The sequence below is a fragment of the Schistocerca serialis genome, chromosome 1, assembly GCF_023864345.2.
Source record: "Schistocerca serialis cubense isolate TAMUIC-IGC-003099 chromosome 1, iqSchSeri2.2, whole genome shotgun sequence".
Lineage (NCBI taxonomy): Eukaryota > Metazoa > Arthropoda > Insecta > Orthoptera > Acrididae > Schistocerca > Schistocerca serialis.
In genome coordinates this window covers 1,141,482,937-1,141,504,430 of record NC_064638.1, presented here as the reverse complement: position 1 = coordinate 1,141,504,430, position 21,494 = coordinate 1,141,482,937, and the positions used below count along the sequence as shown (strand labels likewise).

General features: G+C 37.4%; 1 protein-coding gene across 1 annotated transcript in view; it reads left to right on the top strand.

The window, feature by feature from the left end:
• Nucleotides 1–21,494, top strand: part of LOC126417476 (serine/threonine-protein phosphatase 6 regulatory ankyrin repeat subunit A-like) — a 408,260-nt gene that overhangs the window by 259,322 nt on the left and 127,444 nt on the right. Inside the window, exons 11-13 of the mRNA XM_050085121.1 lie at nucleotides 549–650; nucleotides 5,007–5,117; nucleotides 8,428–8,526. Of these exons, the coding sequence (XP_049941078.1) occupies nucleotides 549–650; nucleotides 5,007–5,117; nucleotides 8,428–8,526 (312 nt within the window). The remainder of the gene's footprint in view (nucleotides 1–548; nucleotides 651–5,006; nucleotides 5,118–8,427; nucleotides 8,527–21,494) is intronic.

Here is a 21,494-nt window from a genome sequence, read left to right as displayed (position 1 = left end):
GAAATTATCATCTTCTTACACAGCAAACAAAAATTATTTCAGGAGCCACACAAACAACATGAAAAAGAAAGATAATTTTATGTTTCCCACAGACAAATTGAAATTCTACATACAGAATCCACAAGATCTGAAGGTTAAAGTATATTATAAATTAAGAGGCAAAACATACTTCATATGAAGCGAGATATTCTCAAAAGTAGACTGCAGCAGATTCTACAGAAGAAATGCCACTGTTAGGTAGAAGAATACATGGGAGATGAAAAAATGGAACTATAATTATTAGGATTCTGTTCTTTCCATTAGTTTCTAATTGTTCAAGTTCTACTACAAAATTTTTGATGTTTCTCCTTTACCTGAATCAGATGATTTAAATTATGTGCATTGTGAGGCTAATAAATCATAATTTGCAAGCTGAAGATGGTTTTATGACCAGAAGAATCTACTTGTTCATCTATATTTGAATTTATAAGCTTTAAACATTGTGTAGCGAACATAATTCAGTTTGCATGAATGGTCATATTATTTATCTGTGTTTATTTATGTTTCAGGTGCTGGAAATGCTGCTGGATGCTGGTGCTGATCCAAATATTGTAGATGATTGTGGAGTATCATCGCTCCACACACTATCAGATAGACGTGCAGGTGTCAGGGTACTGTAAATACATAATAGAAAAAATGTGATAAATTGATTAATTACATCAGATACGAGAATGGAATCTGTTAAATGTCTACACTTAAAACACATTTGAACAACAATGAAATAAATGTCTACCTGGAAATACTATCAGATGCAGACATAAATAAAAAGTGCCATAATTGCTGGCATTCATAACGAGGTATTCCATTACATGGTAGAGAATGGAAACACTCGGAGGCAATCAAATTATTCTTCTGTTACACAGAAAGTCTTACACATCCTTCCATGAAAGAAATAATATCAAGAGATGATATGAGGATATGAAGCATCAATTATTGATTATAGCTAATGTGTCTGTTGCTTTCATTTCATTGCTGATTTTCCCATAATCTAGCCTGTCTGTATTTCTCTTGGCTGTGATTTGTCAGTGATTACCATTTTTAATCAATAAGTGTTCTTATAACATCAAAACTATTCCTAATTTTGGACAGTTGAAGTCATCTTTGGCTATGAAAGATAACAGTTGTGTAGGCTGTTATTTACATTTGTGTGCAATGACATGACAAGCAGAAACATGCCCTTTTTTTAGTTGATGGAATTATTGTTTCTGAGATACCTTTCTTTGAAGACAAAACCAAACAATGCACAATCCAGGTTGAAATAACAACAATATTATGAAAAGGGTAGTTTGCTACTCCCCAAAACTTGCACACACACACACACACACACACACACACACACACACACACACACACACATTCATGAAAATACAGCTCTCTCTCTCTCTCTCTCTCTCTCTATCTCTCTCTCTCTCTCTCTCTCTCACACACACACACACACACACACACACACCACACACACACACACACACACACACACACACACACACACACACACACACACTGGCTTCGGGTGCCAAAGACAGTGGTCATGTGTGTGTGTGCTATGTTTGCATGAATGTGTGTGTGTGTGTGTGTGTGTGTGTGTGTGTGTGTGTGTGTGTGTGTGTGTGTGTGTGTGTGTGTGTGTGTGTATGTTTCAGGAGAAGACCTAGCCCAAAGGCTTTTTTAGTAGTCTTTCTGTGTAAATATTTTAACAAAAATAAATAATTATTGACAATATAATGTAAATGAATGGATACAAAAATCTACTCAACAAGCAGCGGCAGGAGAACGCGCACACAAAAAGGTTTAGCTTGTACCAGCTTTTGGAGCCAGTGGCTCCTTCTTCTGGCAGAAGAGTGTAAGGGGAAGGAAGTGGGGTGAAAGAAAAGGACTGCAGAGGTTTAGGGGAAGGGTTACAGTTCAGAAAAGTTATCCAGAACCCTGGGTCGGGGGAGACTTACTGGACAGGATGAAAAGGGAAGACTGATTGTTGGAGATTGCACCAGTCAAGATTTGAAAACCTGAGAGCTTAAAAGTGGAAGACAGGGTAATATGCAAGACAAAGATTACTACTAAAATACCATGAAAATGTCAGTAAGAGTAAAAGCTAAGTGCATCCCCACAGAGATGGGAAGGGATGGTGAAAAGTAGACAGGTCAGAAAAAGCAAGATTCAGAAAACTAAAATGGAGTGAAGAAATGAGTACTGTGAAGAAGTGCTGAGATAGAAGGAATTAACATTAATTAAGGTCAGGTCAAGGACATGTTGTACTTCCATTCCCCACCAGCATAGTTGTGAGAAACTGGTGCCTGGGGGAAGAATCCAGATGGTGAGTGTGCTGAAACAGGCACCAAGGTCATGACTCATGTTGTACAGCATGCTCATTCATCCTGACTGATAATTAGGTGGTAGTCATGCCTATGTAAAGTGCTGAACAGTGTTTTCATAACAGCTGGTATATGATGTGTCATTTCACAGGTGGCTCTCCCTTTGATAGAATATGTTGTGTTAGTTACAGGGCTGGAATAGGTGGTGGCAGGAGGGCAAGTCTTGCAGTGGAGGGGGGAGGGGGGCACAGTAGTAGGAACCATAGGATAGGGAGATGGGTTCAGAAGAAGCATAGGGTCTTACAATGATATTGCAGAGATTGGGAGGGTGATAAAAAGCTATTCTAGGTATTGTAGGCAATATCTCAGACAGAATAAATCTCATTTCAGGGCGTGAGTTTAGGAAGTCATGGCCTTGTCAAAGTAGCTGATTAATACATTCTAGACCAGGATAGTACTGTGTGACAAGTGGTGTGCTCTGAATGTTTTTATTTTTTATTTTTTGTGGTATTAGCAGTACCAGGATTGGATGTGGTGGCCCAAAACATCTGCTTTTGTACTAGGCTATTGGGATGATTAGGTCCAGTGAAGGCTGAGATGAGAGTGGTGGTGTATTGCTGTAAAGAGTCTGCATCTGAATAAATATGTTTGTCTCAAATGCCAAGGCTGTATGGGAGGGAATGTTTGACCTGAAAAGGATGACAACTGTCAGAATAGAAGTACTGTTGTTTGTTATTAAGAATAATGTGCACAGAACTGTGTAGCTGGCCTTTGGTGTAGATGAGATCAACATCACCTTCGGTGAAGATGAGGTCAACATCACCTTCAGTGAAGATGAGGTCAAAATCAAGGAAAGTGGCATGGGATTAAGAATAGGACCATGTGAAATTAAATTGGAAGAAGGTATTTAGAGATCCCAGGAATTTTAAAAAGTCACCCTCAGCTTGAGTCCACATGGAAAGATGTCATCAATGTATCTAAACCAAACCAGGGGATGAAGGGTTATGGATCCCAGGAAAGCTTCCTTCAAGCAATGCATGAAAAGGTTGGCATAGGAAGGAGCCATTCTGGTTCCCATGGCCATACCCCTGATCTGTTTGTATGTCTGCCCCTAAAAGGTGAAGTAATTGTTGGTAAATATAAAGTTGATTAAGGAGAGCAGGAAGGATCTCATAGGTTTGAATCAGGTGGGCGTCTACTGTGGAAATGTTCAGCAGCTGAAGACCATGTATGTGGGGGATGCTGGTACAGAGGGGAGGTGGCATCAATGATGACAAGCAAGGTGTGTGATGGTAATGGGGTGGGCACGGATTTCAGATGATCTATAAAATGGTTGGTATCTTTGATATAGGAGGACGTCTTTGTTCTGTGGGTTGCAGAGCATGCTATAGAACATGACAGTAATGACATTGGCGACTGTTTCACCACACACACTATTTGGATTTTCCCCGCAGACACCAGTTTCTCACAACGCCCAGGTGGGAGATGGTGCTACATGTCCTCAGTTCTCACCACCCATCTGTACTAATTTATGTTAATTCTTTTGGTCTCACCATTTCTACACAATAACTACTCCTTCCTACACTCCATTTTAGTTTTCTACATCTTTCATTTTCTGATCTGGTCTATTTTTCACATCCCCCTCCCTCCTCTGTAACATACAATGCACTTAGCTTTTCAATTTTTTTAACTCGTGCATGATGGTTTAGTAGTAATCTCTGTCTCGCATGTTACACTGTCATCCAGCTTTAAGCTCTCAGGTTTTCAAATCTCAACAGAACAGGGGGACAGATATAACTAAGTTTTTTTGAAGTTTTCTGCTGCTTCTGTAAATGAGTCTTATAACCTGTAAGACAGAGCATCTTACTATAACCTTAAGTGTTCATTATTCAACATGCTTTCTTCCAAGGCTAAAATATTGAAAATTTTCCAGTTCTCTTCTAGATTCATCCAATCTTTTTTCCTTTCCTTTTTTTATGTTTTTTCTGCACTTTCTGTTTGAATCACCCACATGTTTTCATATTTTTTCTGTTCTGGAGCTGCTGTCTCTTTTCTCTCATATTTTAATATGTTATGGCTACCTGACATGATCATTCACTGCTGGAGGCAATCTATAATTTTGTATTGTAGTCTTCTTTTGAAAACCAATTTATTTGTTGAGATCATTGTGTTAACATAATTACTGGATTACTAGCTTCAGCAGTATGTTGTAATCCCATCCTCAGATACATAAAACCTGGCTGTGGTAGTTACATCATACAATGCTTACACCACTATGTCAAATGTGGACTATACAATATACATAAAAAAAGTGAAGGTATTAATGCATGCTGTGTTATTGGACCAAAAATTAAATAATAAAACTCTGATAGCTACAGTATATATTCATAACTCCTTTACAAAAGTAGACATGCAGCTTTATGACCTAACCAGGGAATGTAGAGCCTCCACTTACTGCTTTAAAATGTTATTAATACTTTACATACTTGCATGAAATTTATTGTAAGGAATGTAACTGCCTGTAACATGTGAAGACAGAAAATCATAGAAGGTACTATAGCACAACCCCTGTTTGAATAGTAATGCAAACTTACTTTATTTTCAATTTCTCTTTTCTTATTCTTTGACAAAGAGCAGCATATGTATGATCTATTGCAGGACATTACAAAATTTGCAGAAAGGCTCTTACAAGCTGGAGCCAGTGTGAATGTGGCAGATCATAATGGCAGAACACCATTACATTACGCAACAAAAAGAGGAGATTCAAAGGTATAAAATTGCTTTGTACTAACCTGTGCAACATTATAATAAGTTATGGGATTCTGGATATGGATCATAATATATGTAATAAACAGTTCCCAAGTTTTCTATATACACATATATTTTACCATAAAGACTGATACACATGAACACTGCATGAAGTAGAAAGGCAGACTGAATTAAACATGGCGGCTCATCAGAGCAGTTAATATTCCAAAGACTGTAATTTGTGTGGTCGATGTGACCCATTGACACCACAAAGTAATATTTTTTAGTAAGAAGCACAAACCTAGAAAGTATAGTGTTTATAGAACCCTAAAATTTGTCTAGAAATTGTCTGGATAAATTTTGTCTGGGACATTAAGAATGGCTGCGAAAAATGTGACACTCATTAGCAATTGTTTGCACGGAGTTGTCATTTCATTGAAGCAAAAGGAAAGATTGGATAAGACCAGAATAAGCAAACCATACTTTGTAAAGCTCATTCTTCTGACCTAATACTAATTATCTTTTACTTTTCATTACTTTATGACAATAGCATCAAGTTTTACTTTCCCAAGTATTGCAAGACATGCTAATCAATGCATTTGTGTGTATGTGTATGTGTGTGTGTGTGTGTGTGTGTGTGTGTGTGTGTGTGTGTGTGTGTGTATGTGTGTCATTGTGTTTGTAGTTATTTCGTATTTGTATTTACTAAGATTTCTAGTCAAGCTGCCTGAATAAGGGCCATTTTTGCATACTATTGTGTACCATGTGTATCTTAGTCAGGAGTCAAATGATTCAGAGGTTGTATGATGACTATTACTAACTTGTTCTGTTAGTGTAAGCCAATGTACACTGTCTGGAGCCAAAAGAGCCTTACATAGTGTGAAGCCAAAGACCTTTAGAGTTATGTTGAATAGGATATTGTAATTTCAGAAACATTTATCATGAACTGAAGAGATTGAATGGAATAATCCTAAAATTGTGTAATATTGCAAGGGGAGTATCTGACTCAATACTTTGTCCTCTGCTTTGAGACTTGCCTTTTCTGTCACCAAAAATTAATCATAGCAAATGGCCTTATACAGGAATATAAAAAGATATAGGAGTTCAAAGAACCATGAATCCACTTAGATATTGGAAATACCAATAATAATCAGCTGTGAAGCCGAAGACAACCAACTAAAATGGAACAGGTAACAAGAAAGCTCTCATCTCAGCACTGCTTGGCATTGATAATGGTCTGCACCATTTTAGGAAAATGTCACCCACTATCCTTTGGAATTCAACTTCTCATGCAAGATATGTTGCATGCCGAATAGAATCAGAGTCCTCCATGTCAAGTGTGGTGCTCAGAAAAGTAGCAAGCTAGCATCACCTCAGTATGACTGGAGAAAGTCATACCATCAGACATATTACAGAAGAGTACTCCATCAGATATTATATTGGTAACTCAGGTGGCATCCTGGTTGCATCTCCTAAGGCTATACATTATGGTGATTAATTAGGTATTACTTTGAAGTTGCCAATTCATAATCTTAATGCTGTACTTTTTGTTTGTTGTTGTTGTGGTCTTCAGTCCTGAGATTGGTTTGATGCTACCCTATCCTGTGCAAGCTTCTTCATCTCCCAGTACTTACTGCAACCCACATCCTTCTGAATCTGCTTAGTGTATTCATCTCTTGGTCTCCCTCTATGATTTTTACCCTCCATGCTGCCCTCCAATGCTAAATTTGTGATCCCTTGATGCCTCAGAACATGTCCTACTAACCGGTCCCTTCTTTTTGTTAAGTTGTGCCACATACTCCTCTTCTCCCCAATTCTATTCAATACTTCATCATTAGTTATGTGATCTACCCATCTAATCTTCAGCATTCTTCTGTAGCACCACATTTCAAAACCTTCTATTCTCTTCTTGTTCAAACTATTTATCGTCCCATGTTTCACTCCCATACATGGCTACACTCCATATAAATACTTTCAGAAACGACTTCCTGACACTTAAATCTATACTCGATGTTAACAAATTTCTCTTATTCAGAAACGCTTTCCTTGCCATTGCCAGTCTACGTTTTATATCTTCTCTACTTCGACCATCATCAGTTATTTTGCTCCCCAAATAGCAAAACTCCTTTAGTACTTTAATAGTCTCATTTGCTAATCTAATTCCCTCAGCATCACCCGACTTAATTCGACTACATTCCATTATTCTCATTTTGCTTTTGTTGATGTTCATTTTATATCCTCCTTTCAAGACATTGTCCATTCCGTTCAACTGCTCTTCCAAGTCCTTTGCTGTCTCTGATAGAATTACAATGTCATCGGCGAACCTCAAAGATTTTATTTCTTCTCCATAGATTTTAATACCTACTCCGAATTTTTCTTTTGTTTCCTTTACTGCTTGCTTAATATACAGATTGAATAACATCGGGGAGAGGCTACAACCCTGTCTCACTCCCTTCCCAACCACTGCTTCCCTTTCATGCCCCTCGACTCTTATAACTGCCATCTGGTTTCTGTACAAATTGTAAATAGCCTTTCGCTCCCTGTATTTTACCCCTGCCACCTTTAGAATTTGAAAGAGAGTATTCCAGTCAACATTTTCAAAAGCTTTCTCTAAGTTTACAAATGCTAGAAACATAGGTTTGCCTTTCCTTAATCTTTCCCTAAGATAAGTTGTAAGGTCAGTACTGCCTCACGTGTTCCAATATTTCTACGGAATCCAAACTGATCTTCCCTGAGGTCGGCTTCTACCAGTTTTTCCATTCGTCTGTAAAGAATTTGCGTTAGTATTTTGCAGCTGTGACTTATTAAACTGATAGTTCGGTAATTTTCACATCTGTCAACACCTGCTTTCTTTGGGGTTGGAATTACCATATTCTTCTTCAAGTCTGAGGTTATTTCGCCTGTCTCATACATCTTGCTCACCAGATGGTAGAGTTTTCTCAGGACTGGCTCTCCCAAGGCCATCAGTAGTTCTAATGGAACGTTGTCTACTCCCGGGGCCTTGTTTTGACTCAGGTCTTTCAGTGCTCTGTCAAACTCTTCACGCAGTATCGTATCTCCCATTTCATCTTCATCTTTTTGTTACCGATCTGAATATGTTATATTGAAGGATTAGAAAATCATTTGTGTTTTTCTTATTTTTCTCTTTTCTCAGATTTGTTTTCTTGTCATTGTACTGTATACATCATAAGTTTATTCACTAGATGTAGATGAAAATACACACAATAAGTAAAATGTTTAGTAACTGGTGCACATTTTGCACCAGACTTTATAACATTATGACTTACTACTGGCCATCCAGAAATGACTAACTGCATACTTCTTCTTCCAGCATGTGAACATTTTACTCAGTGCTGGAGCCAATGTTCATGCGGTGGATGTGAATGGTGCAACTCCACTCCTCATAACTGATAAACGTCACTTTACACAGGTACTGCATTGTCTTTATTGGTCTGTGGTAGTAAACACTGCATCTAAATTGCTGTTGTTAAGAGGTGCTGTGAAAATTGTCTAGTTAATGAATTGGGAAGTAACTGTCAAAGGTTTCCCCTTACAACATTGTGACATTAACTTAATAATTATTTTCTTTTCAGTCCTCTGTACACAAATATATCTTCTCATAATTTTTCTCTCTCTCTCTGAGCAAATTTCTCTTAGAAGAGAAAGTTATATGTTCTATACAGATTTAGTGTTTCTAATTAATCTAATTTTGTCCAGTTTTTAATTCTTAAGGCAGAACTGGAAAAACAGTGTGGACATGAAGATGACAATGTGAACTGCAATAAATCACATTCTTTAGCTTATTAAACAGTGAAGTTCAAAAACATTTACACTTAATTCCATTGCTATTTCAGGACCAACAACTTGCTGGGAGGTCAACAAAAGTTACTCATCAACATGAATTATTTTGTATGGATATTGATTTATTTATTTATTTAGCATCCAATAGATCACACGTGTGATATAGGATTTGATTACACGTAACACATAACAACACATACACATAATAATTTGACAAACATATACAAACAGCAAACAAATTACATACACATAGTACATAAGTAGTGTACAAGACTTATTACCCAAAAAACAAAAGTACGTGCTGATGATAAACAATTTTAGATCATGAACTATGCCTTATACACAAAACGTATTACGGATATACACAAAATGTATTACGGATATTTAACAGATTATTCCTAAGTATCATAATTACAAAGTTGAAAACATCATTAAATTAGTCTGAATTTTTAAAAAATAAGTAGGCTACAGGTTTCAATCCACAGTCTGTGACAGGTATTCATTTACACTGTAGTAGCATTTTTCCGTCAAGTATTTTTTTACTTCATGCTTGAAATTATTTTTGCCTTTCAATTCTTTAATTTGAGATGGAAGTGCATTTAAAAGCTTTATTCCTAAGTGGCTAACATGTTTCTGACTTCTAGTTTTTGCTACATAGGGAATGTGGAAGTCTTTACAATGCCTTGTATTGTGATCATGGTAGCTTGAGTTGGTTTGGAGATCGCAGTTATTTTTACTTATCATTTCCAGGCATTTAAAAATATATATTGATGATATTGTAAGTATCTTTAGCTGTCTGAATAAGGGTCTACAGTGAGTTTGTGGTGGGCTGTGTGTCATGATACGAATAGCTCTTTTTTGCATAATAAAAATGTCATTTAGTCTTGACCTGGTTTTTCCCCAAAAACTTATGCCATAGCTTGCAACTGATTGGAAATAACTGAAATACACTGCTCTAATACATTCTTTGCTGCATACCTTGGATATTATTCTTAAGGCAAACCATGCTGAGCTAAGTTTCTGAGTAAGATATACACTGTGTTCATTCCAGTTTAAATCTTGGTCAATTCGCATTCCCAGAAACTTTGTGGTGCACACTTTTTCTATTTGTTTGCTATCCAGCATAAGGCACATATTTTCTCCTTGACACTTGCTTCCATACTGTATAAAGTTTGTTTTCTTTGTATTTAATGTCAGCTTATTTGAATAAAGCCATGACTGTATGTATGAGAGCATTTTCTCTGCTGTAGTACACAATGATTCTTTTATATCACTAATTATGATACTCGTGTCATCTGCAAATTGTAGAATTTTGGGCTGAGCTGTCTGGAGCCTGTATATCATCGATATAAATTAGAAATAACAATGGGCCCAGAATGCTGCCCTGTGGAACACCTATTTCGATTTGTTTTGGTTCAGATATGAGTTTAAAATTGTGAAGATTGTTGGATGACCTCAGCTCAACAACTTGTGACCTGTTTTGCAGATAAGATTCAAACCATTTTTTAACAGTACCCCTGATGCCTGTTGCTTCAAGTTTCTCTAGTAATATTACATGGTTCACAGTATCGAAGGCTTTGGATAAATCTAGATTAATTCCATCAACCTGTTTATTTGACTCCAAATTTCTTACTCCAAATTTCTTACTGTTGTGTAGTCCAATATGGCTGTTTCTGTACTGTGCCCTGCTCAAAAGCCATGTTGACTGTTATTTATTAGTTTATGTTTTTCTAGATATTTTGTAACCCTGATTTTCATTAATTCCTCAAGTATTTTGGAGAAGGCCGGGAGGAGAGATATAGGTCGGTAATTTTCTATTTTATGTCTGTCACCATTTTTATATAGAGGTATCACTTTAGAGATTTTAAGTTTGTCCGGAAATATCCCTTCACTAACGGACAAGTTTGCTATGTGCACTATAGGTTTGACAACACATGGAGCAATTTTCTTAATTATTGATACAGATACATCATCCAACCCAGAGGACATTTTGGATTTCAAGCATTTAATGACTTTTAGAACTTCATGCTCATCTGTTGGGATTGCCATCATGCTGGTATTTACCATTGGAGTTGTCACTGTTGGTTGTTGCTTAAATTTACTACTTAAAGTAAGGGGAATATTTACAAAATAATTGTTTACATAGTTTGCCATGGCATCTTTTTCTATGGGAATATTTTCATTATTTTTAAGATTGATTTCCTGTTCTTTAGTTTGACCCCCAGTTTCTTTTACCATTTTCCACATCATTCTGGACTTGTTACTAGCCTGTCTTATTAATCTATCATTACTTAATAATTTTGCTTTTGCTATTACTTTGCGGTAAGTCTTTTTGTATATCCTCACATACTCAACAAACTGCTGATCATGACATGTGTCTTAGTAATTTCATGGTTTCACTTGACTTTTTAATTCCGGGTGTAATCCAGGTCCCTTCGGATCCAGATGATCTATAACTCAAAAGCTTTTTTGGGAAACACATTTCAAAGTATGTCATAAAAGTTGAAGCAAATATATTGTAAGCATCATTTGTGTTTGTTTGTGCCAGGACCTCTGACCAAACTGCATTTTTTAAATTATTTTTGAACTGATTACAATTTTCATTGGAGAAAAATCGTTTGTATTCCTTTTTATTTTCCTCCTCCTTGGGAGTTGCAGTGAGATTAAAGGTTAGTGCATTATGATATGATAATCCTATATTCACATTTGTAACTGCAACTTCATGTGTGTCCACATTTGAGAAGATGTTATCTATTAGGCTTTTACTGGAATCTGTTGTTCTAGTTGGAGCTGATATGTGGGGAAACATGTTGAAGCTTTTTAGTATGTCTAAAAACTTGTTTTTTACTGGACTCTGGACCAATAGATTAATATTAAAGTCACCACAAAGAATTATGGTAGAGTTCTCATTTGAGAAAATGTTGAGCATTTCTTCCAAATTCTTCAGTATCTCCAGATGGTGACCTGTAAATTGCTGCAACAATTGTTTTCTTCTTTAAACTATATAACTGAATGCTATGAAGAATGTTTTGTAAGATTTTATGCTCCATAATCATAGTCATGTCCAGCATTTGGGCTATTACCTGTACATTGCATGTTTGCACACCACCATCCCACCCCTCCTGCAGTGCTGTAGCCACATATTCAACAGATGTAAGATCAACTGCTTTCCTCCCACTGCCAAACTGCACTTCAAAAGAACCTGTCTTTTCATATTTTGTAATTGTTTTGTCCAGACCCATAGGAGACATTGGACCAATGTCTTTTTTCATACCCTCGAGTGTCTGGAACTTCTCAGGGCTACTGGTGCACATTCACCATTCTTGCAAAAGAGCTTTACCAGCATAACATGATCATTAATGGAGACAGTCATGTTGGGCATCTTGGATACAAACTCAGGAACAACTATGTGCTGTGTTTCTGTTCGTGTGCATATTCTGATGCTTACAGTGCCATATATTGGTCAAATTTTTGATAATTTTTTTCCCATGATGTTTCCCCCTGCATCAATAAAACTCTGTTCAAATTTGACGTTATTCTGAGCAGTGTACCTCTTTGCACAACATTTCGAAACTTGAATTTTATTTATGCACACCTGTATATAATGAAGTTTAAAAATTAAATATCTTGATAATGCCTTAAGCAATTTTTACAATCAAAATATCTATGGATAGGTATCTGTGAGTCCTATTGAACTGTCATAGTAGATTTTTTTTTATAAATATCTATTTTGAATAACATCCATGCCTAAAAACCTAAATTTTCACAAGTATAAGATATAAAATATTGAAAGTAATGGCTGCATAGCTACATAAACTTAGTTAGGGATCTACTTATTTTTAACTGTTTATATTTATTGGTAACACAACAATGCTAAGTAGCATTTACATTAACAAAGTCATTATTTATGAACAAACTGTCTAAGTCAGAGGGCTAGAAAACTGAGTAAATTTATGTGAAAGTTCATATATAATATATATTATAACATTATCTTTATAGTTTTAAGTGTATATTGAAAATCAGAAATGTGTGTGCTTGACTCATGTAAATGCAAGGGTTTAAATAGTGGTGCCCATTTTGGCATGGGGCCTACTCTTTGGTAGTCAGTCGGGGTTGAGAGTTGGAATAGAAAGTATGTATGTGCAGTAGTAAGTTGCCACATAAGCAAAGCAGAATATTTTTAAGTATTTGTTTGTGGATTTGTGGTATTTGTGTGTATTGATAGAAAACACTCTGAAATATTTTCAACCTTGTGACAGCAGATTTCCTGTCAAGCGAACTGGTTACATTGTGGCATTGTGATATTCATGCAAGTTGGGTTAGGTGATCTAGCCTGAAGTTTAAAAACTTTTCTGCAGTTGATTTAGAGAGTGTTCTGCAGTCAGAATTTAGTTAGTTAGCAACTGTGGAACTTAAGTTAAGACTTATCCTAAAGGAACTTATTTAGTTTCATTTGTTTTTTGGATCTTTATATGAACATAACATATTGTTACATTTCATTTAATCCCTCATGCAGACAGTCATTATTAACTGTGATAAGTGTTACTTTATTTGAAATAAACTCTGTTTTGTTGAAATTTGAAATTCTGTGAGTAGTGAACATTCTTGCCTTCATTTATTTGACCTTGTGACTGAATTCTTTCTGGTCAAATGTGACAGATGAGTTGGTCACTAGACTGCAGCTAACACTTAAAAAATCCAAACAGACATTTTGAAGGTCCTATAAACAGTGGCTTCTCAATTTAAAATTTATTATTCATCCAGTTGCTCATAGAGGCTCATGAACTACTTGCAACAAAATTTAGCTTGTCCATTCATTAATTATTTATCTGTCCAGTCATATGTTTTGGTCTCATCAGGAATAACAACGCTTATCAATGAATATTCATTTTGTGTACATAAACACATAGTGCAGGGTGTTTCCTGACAGCTGACCTTCTTTTGGTGTTGCTGTGCCATAAATTTCTTTTGTCTAGTTCAGTTCAGAATGTTTCATTAGTTGTTTAATCTATCTACCTGACTTTCAGCATTCTTCTTCAGTATCAAATTTCAAAAGCTTCAACATTATGTAAAGGATACATTGTTACTCTTTATGTAGAGGAGCATGAGTAGCAATCCATCCTTTTTATAATATTGTCATTATTTTATCCTGGATTTTCCATTGTTTGATTTCAAAAGCTTCTATACGCTTCTTGTTTTTACTGTGTACAATCAATATTTCATTTCCATACAAGACTACATTCCTGTGAAACACTTCCAGAAAAGTCTTCTTGATACTTTAAGTTTATATTAGATGTTATAGTATTTGTAAGAGTGCACATTCTTACTTTTGTCATCATCAGTTATTTCACTCCCCAAATAGTAAAACTCAACTACAACTTTCAATGTTCCATTTCCTAATCTAATTCTCTCCAAATTATTTGCCACAATTCAGCTACCTTTCATTACCTTTGATTTACTCTCCTAATGTTCATCTTGTAACCTATTTTCAGTACACTATCTATACCATTTAATTGAAGTTTCATGTTCCTTGCTGTCTCTGACAGACACACAATGTCACTGGTGAAGTTTAAAGTTTTTTTTGCTCTCTCTGAACTTTAATTCCTTTTCTAAATTTCTGATTTGTTTCTTTTACTGCTTGTCTAATACACGGTTTGAGTAACACTTCTTCTCAGTTAACTGCCTGCCTTTCATGCCTTTCAGTTCTTATGACTGTTGTCTGCCTTCTGTATGATTTGTAACTTTCATTTCACTGTATTTTATTCTTCCTTCCTTCAGAATTTGAATCAGTGTTTCCCAACAGTGTTGGATTATGGACCTAAATTCTAGAGAAGCCAGGAAATACATTGGTCAATCTCTTTTCCTTCCCTTTTAATGTACACATACCTAGCATTCAAAATGACCATTACTACTACTACTACTACTACTACTACTATCACTACTAAGGTGATGATGACAGTGGCAATGACTACCACTACAACTATTACTGGTAATAATAATAATAATAATAATAATAACAGCAACACTTGTATTAGAAACATACTAGTAAAGTGGGTGTTTCAGCATTGTTACTTGAAAACAAGTTAACTCAATTTATTTATTTATTTATTTATTCTTTACCCATGGACTCCACCTGAGAATCCAGCTGAGAATATTGGGTGTGTCATACAATAGGCTATTAACATCAAACTTGATTTCATTACTTATAAATGAAACAAATAATTAAACAGAAACAGTCCATAATCATACAAAGGTATTACATGTTTCACATTATATGTACACACACATCCAAACAACATACAGAAATGATAATTTTTAAAGGTACATTTCAGAAATGATATAACATATTTAAACACCATCTTAGTAGTCACTCAAACTCTATATACACTTCTCTGTGAGATATAGTTTCAAATGATTTTTAAAACATTTTAGGTCTGTTTCTTTTTTAATGATTTTGGGGAGTTTATTAAAAAACCTTTTGCATGCTTCTTCTGGGGCAGTCATAGACAGTTTTAGATTTCTGTTTATCATGTAGTAATTTTCATTTCCTCTTGTACTGTGTTTGTGTACATCTTTATTTAGGAGGTGTTCATCACTTGACCTTACCGCCTTTATGCTTTGGTATATGTACAGTGAATATACTGTCATAATACTGCAGTGTACAAAAGCTTGCCTACAGGTCTGTCTTGGTGGTATTTTTGCAATGCATCTCACTGCCCTTTTCTGAATTGTGAATATTCTTTTTAGGTAGCCAGCTTGTGCACTTCCCCATATATGAACTGAATAAGACAAATGTGGGAAGACAAGTCCATGATACATTGATCTGACGACTTTATCATCCACAGTCTTAGCTGTTTTATGCATGACGAAGATCTGTTCATTTATCTTTTTACACAGTGCATCTATGTGCTCCCCCCATGCCAAATGTTTATCTGTTATAGTTCCTAGAAAATTTGTGCTGGCTACTTCTTTAATAGTCTTTCCATTTATACTAACATTTATATTATAATTTTCACTATGCTTGGTCTGAAATACTACATTCATTGTTTTAGACTGATTCATAAACAGGTGTTTTGTGTTAAATATTTATTTGCATTTTCGATAGTCAGGAGTGCTTCCTTCTCAAGCTCCTCCTTTGTGTCAGCTGTGCAAATGATTGTTGTGTCATCAGCATACATTATAAGTTTGTGATTTATATAGCTAGGGAAGTCATTTACGTAGAGTATAAATAGTATTGGCCCAAGCACAGACCTCTGCGGCACGCCGTGTTTAACTGTTTGTAATTCTGATCTGTAGTTTGTTGTATTTCCCCCACTAGTATGTCTGATTTCTGTGCATTGTTTCCTATTTGTAATGTATGATTTAAGTATGTTATAGCATTTTCCTCTAATTCCATACTGATATAATTTCATCATTAATTTTGAGTGGTTCACACAATCAAGTGCCTTAGATAGGTCCATAAAAATCCCACAAGTCTTTTGTTGCCTATCAAGTAAATTAAGAATGTGCTCAGTTATACCTGTTGATGCTGTTTTTGTTGACGTACCTTCTCTGAAACCATGTTGTGGTGAATGCAGTATACTGATCTTTGTTATAAAACTTACAATTCTATTCTTTATTATCATTTCATAGATTTTAGCAAATGTTGAGATCAATGATATTGGCCTGTAATTTCCTAATTCATCCCTGTTCCCTTTCTTAAATATTGGCTTCACTTTACTTACTTTCAGTGAATCTGGAAATATACATTCTTCTATCGCAGCATTCAGCATGTATGTCAATGGTTTTAATATACATTCTCTGCATTCCTTTATGAGATGTGATGTGACACCATCCAAGCCAGATGAATGTTTAATTTTAAGTTGTTTTATTAGGTTTGACACTTCTGCATCTGTTGTAGGTATGAAAACCATAGTATGATTTGTATGTGCGGGGTTTAACAATTTACTTACTGCATTTGTTTTATTTTGACTTATTAATTCGTCTGCTACAGTAATATAATATCTGTTAAAAGTATTGGCTACTTCTAGAGGGTTTGTGTTGCTTTTCCCACTCATCAGTGGGCAGGTGTCCTCTGCCCGATTTGTTACTTTTCCTCTCTCTTCATTAATGAACGACCATAAACCTTTTGAGTAGCTCTTTCCCTTATCTATAGACATCCTGATGAATGATGCTTTAGTTTCTCTGATAAAACTACAGTACTCTTTCTTTTTTATTTTATACAGTGTGTTGTAGGCCTCAGTATTTTTTTGTTTGGAGAGGTCATAACACAATCTCAGATTATTTCTGGCATGGATTACTTATTCAGTCACCCAGCTTTTCTTTTTTTGTTGCTGTTTGACAAGCCTTTTACTAACAGGACATGTAACATCATAATAATAATTGAATGAAGCAAAAAACTGGTTCCATCTGGTGTTTGCATCTTTAGCTGCATATATTGTTTCCCAGTTTTCTGCCTCGAATCTAAGCTGCACCTGAGATTTGAGACTCGAAATTCAAGGGGAGAGAAAAGTTTTAGGCCGCACCTCCAAATCGAAACAAAGTTGGTCCATTGTAATATGAGACACAATTTAGGTCGAATGATTGACTATACAGCTACAGTAGTTTGGTTCTAGTCGTAAGCTTAGCAGTTAAGCTTTACCAGGTAGCCATTGCTATGCGTCAGGCGCTCCGTCCGTATTTATACGGGTACCCTTCCTTTTTCACGTGCTTCGTCTCGTTTGAATCAATTGCTTATTTTGCTTTGATCTGATAAGTGTCGTATTCTTTGTTATAGGTGTTTACATCACTCTAAGCGAAAATGCATTACTGCACTGTGTCATGCATTGTTTGTCGCATTCTGATAGTGCGTGTTTACAGCCTGTCGCCGCTCACGGCATGGCTTGCTTTTGTGCGCGCTACCGCCTTACAATTAAAAAAAAAAAAAAAGAGAGAGGAATCGTCTCATTAGCGAAACAATGGCAAGAGACTGCTATTTGTTGTTACTTGCACTGCTGCTTTATTTGATAATGATCAACAAGAACCATATAATAGACTGCGTATGATAGAAGATGTTCTGAACGGGAGTGTAGCTAAAATTTTTCTCCGTTTGAAAATCTTTGCAGGCGCCTCTTTAGTACATTACATTCTGCACAGAAATTAGAGTCATCGTAGATTTAAAAATCTAGTCTGTTGCCGTGCTTCATTTCTGACTGTATCACTATTAGATATAAGAGTAATACGAATATAAACATGACACGATACCTACGAGTATATTCTTCCGCGTTTGCTGTTGTCTCACTCTAGTTTCATAGTTTATTAGGCAGGCACGATTTAAATGAGACAGCAGCAAACATGAAAGAATACATGGCAAAATGTTTATACTCATACACTCCTGGAAATGGAAAAAAGAACACATTGACACCGGTGTATCAGACCAACCATACTTGCTCCGGACACTGCGAGAGGGCTGTACAAGCAATGATCACACGCACGGCACAGCGGACACACCAGGAACCGCGGTGTTGGCCATCGAATGGCGCTAGCTGCGCAGCATTTGTGCACCGCCGCCGTCAGTGTCAGCCAGTTTACCGTGGCATACGGAGCTCCATCGCAGTCTTTAACACTGGTAGCATGCCGCGACAGCGTGGACGTGAACCGTATGTGCAGTTGACGGACTTTGAGCGAGGGCGTATAGTGGGCATGCGGGAGGCCGGGTGGACGTACCGCCGAATTGCTCAACACGTGGGGCGTGAGGTCTCCACAGTACATTGATGTTGTCGCCAGTGGTCGGCGGAAGGTGCACGTGCCCGTCGACCTGGGACCGGACCGCAGCGACGCACGGATGCACGCCAATACCGTAGGATCCTACGCAGTGCCGTAGGGGACCGCACCGCCACTTCCCAGCAAATTAGGGACACTGTTGCTCCTGGGGTATCGGCGAGGACCATTCGCAACCGTCTCCATGAAGCTGGGCTACGGTCCCGCACACCGTTAGGCCGTCTTCCGCTCACGCCCCAACATCGTGCAGCCCGCCTCCAGTGGTGTCGCGACAGGCGTGAATGGAGGGACGAATGGAGACGTGTCGTCTTCAGCGATGAGAGTCGCTTCTGCCTTGGTGCCAATGATGGTCGTATGCGTGTTTGGCGCCGTGCAGGTGAGCGCCACAATCAGGACTGCATACGACCGAGGCACACAGGGCCAACACCCGGCATCATGGTGTGGGGAGCGATCTCCTACACTGGCCGTACACCACTGGTGATCGTCGAGGGGACACTGAATAGTGCACGGTACATCCAAACCGTCATCGAACCCATCGTTATACCATTCCTAGACCGGCAAGGGAACTTGCTGTTCCAGCAGGACAATGCACGTCCGCATGTATCCCGTGCCACCCAACGTGCTCTAGAAGGTGTAAGTCAACTACCCTGGCCAGCAAGATCTCCGGATCTGTCCCCCATTGAGCATGTTTGGGACTGGATGAAGCGTCGTCTCACGCGGTCTGCACGTCCAGCACGAACGCTGGTCCAACTGAGGCGCCAGGTGGAAATGGCATGGCAAGCCGTTCCACAGGACTACATCCAGCATCTCTACGATCGTCTCCATGGGAGAATAGCAGCCTGCATTGCTGCGAAAGGTGGATATACACTGTACTAGTGCCGACATTGTGCATGCTCTGTTGCCTGTGTCTATGTGCCTGTGGTTCTGTCAGTGTGATCATGTGATGTATCTGACCCCAGGAATGTGTCAATAAAGTTTCCCCTTCCTGGGACAATGAATTCACGGTGTTCTTATTTCAATTTCCAGGAGTGTATTATTCATATGGTGAAGAGAATACTGCATGTGATTCACAATTCATCAAGTTCCTATTAGCAACCATCTCTTCTCACAGGTAGGAAAAAATTCAGAACGTAGAGTTGGCCATATTGATGAACATCCCAAACAGTCTTGCCAGTCAGATTTTTGTAGTACATTGAAATGCTGCTACATTCGAAGTTGAACAAACAATACAGAATTTGTATTTACTTCATCGGATAATGTATGAAAATGCAGTGGTCGAAACTCGGGGCGGAGAAAAAAGCTCGTCTTCCACTTTTTTTTAAAAAAAATTTATTTACTGACACAGAGGTTTTGGCACCAGAATTTGTCTTTGTGCCTACAAAGCATGCCTGTGTAGCGCTACATATATTCGACGGCATAAGTTAGTTGTGGCGGCACCTACCAACATTTTTCAGAACTTCCGCTTGCTTTTCACTCGATTCTAAGCCGCAGGAGGTTTTTTGGATTACAAAAACCGGAAAAAAAGTGTGGCTTAGATTCGAGTAAATACGGTATGTTTTTGAGAGGTGTTGGATTATATCTTCCAGCTGTTCAAAGAAGGTTTTAATTATACCATTTGTTGATCGATACAAACCTAATACACAACATAAATTACCAGCAATTTTAGTTTCCAGTGCTGTAGCTTCAAAGCTCAATTCTATAGCATATTTTGTTATATTTATGGCTTTAGTTGATTTATAGTTAGAAAAAATGGCAACCCCACCACCTTTATAGGAAGTTCTGCAAAAACTGGCTACTTTCACATAATTCTTCAAGTTGTACATTCCTATGTGATTTTCTTTTAGCCCATGTTCTGTAACTACTAGAATGTTTGGCCTATACTCCTGTAATATTACCTCTAGTTCCTCTGTTTTATTGTTTATGTATTGAACATTTTGGTGAAGTATTCTAACAGTTGGCTTTAAGTGTAATAGTTCCCCTACCTGTAATATACTAAGCACTTCACTTGCTCCCTTTGCTTCTGGTACTATGCAGTGATTTTTTTCAGTTTGTGTCATTAAACCTGGATCGTATCTTTGTCCGGTGTTTATATTCCTCTCACTATTGCCACACTGGTATTTAATATGGACAGTTTTACTTACATCTTTTTCCATGTTCTCTTTCTGCTTACTCGGTACCATAAAAAATCCTCACTTAGTGTAGCAGGTCTCCTAGTTCTCAGGCATCTGTCTTGATTGGAAGCTGCTTCTGCTGTTGATCTCCCAGGCCTCAGGTACCTCTTCTGTGTGGTTGCTGTTGCTGGTGGCTCCTGTGCTCCCCGACTTGGTGACTGCCCTCCTTTGTTAGCTGCTGCGGCTAATGACCCTTGTATGTTTTCCTCACATGCATTTTCATTGCCTTGAGGTAGTATTATGGGGTCTGTTGTTCTGGATGCTGCTGCTGATGACGACAGCTCTGCTGATGATTGTGGTGATTCTGCTGCTATTGGTTTATCTGACACTGCTTGCTTCTTCCCAAATCTTTTGATGGTATCATCATGCTATGTGTCTTGGGTTTCAAGTATTCGCATTACTGGTTTTTCAGTTGTGGTACAAGCAAGAAACTTCCTATCAGCTAAATCACTTGTTTCAGGAATGGTAGCAATTACACTAAATAATATGAAAGCTTCTTGGAGAATTTGGTCCATTTCATTCTCAATTATTTTTGATGACCTCTCCCAAACTGATGGACTGAAATATTTCTTTATACTGGGAAGAAAATACATTCTTCAGTTCTACATGCAAATGTGAGTGACTGAAGGACACTCTATACTTTTGAAATAATGATCTGCACTGTCTA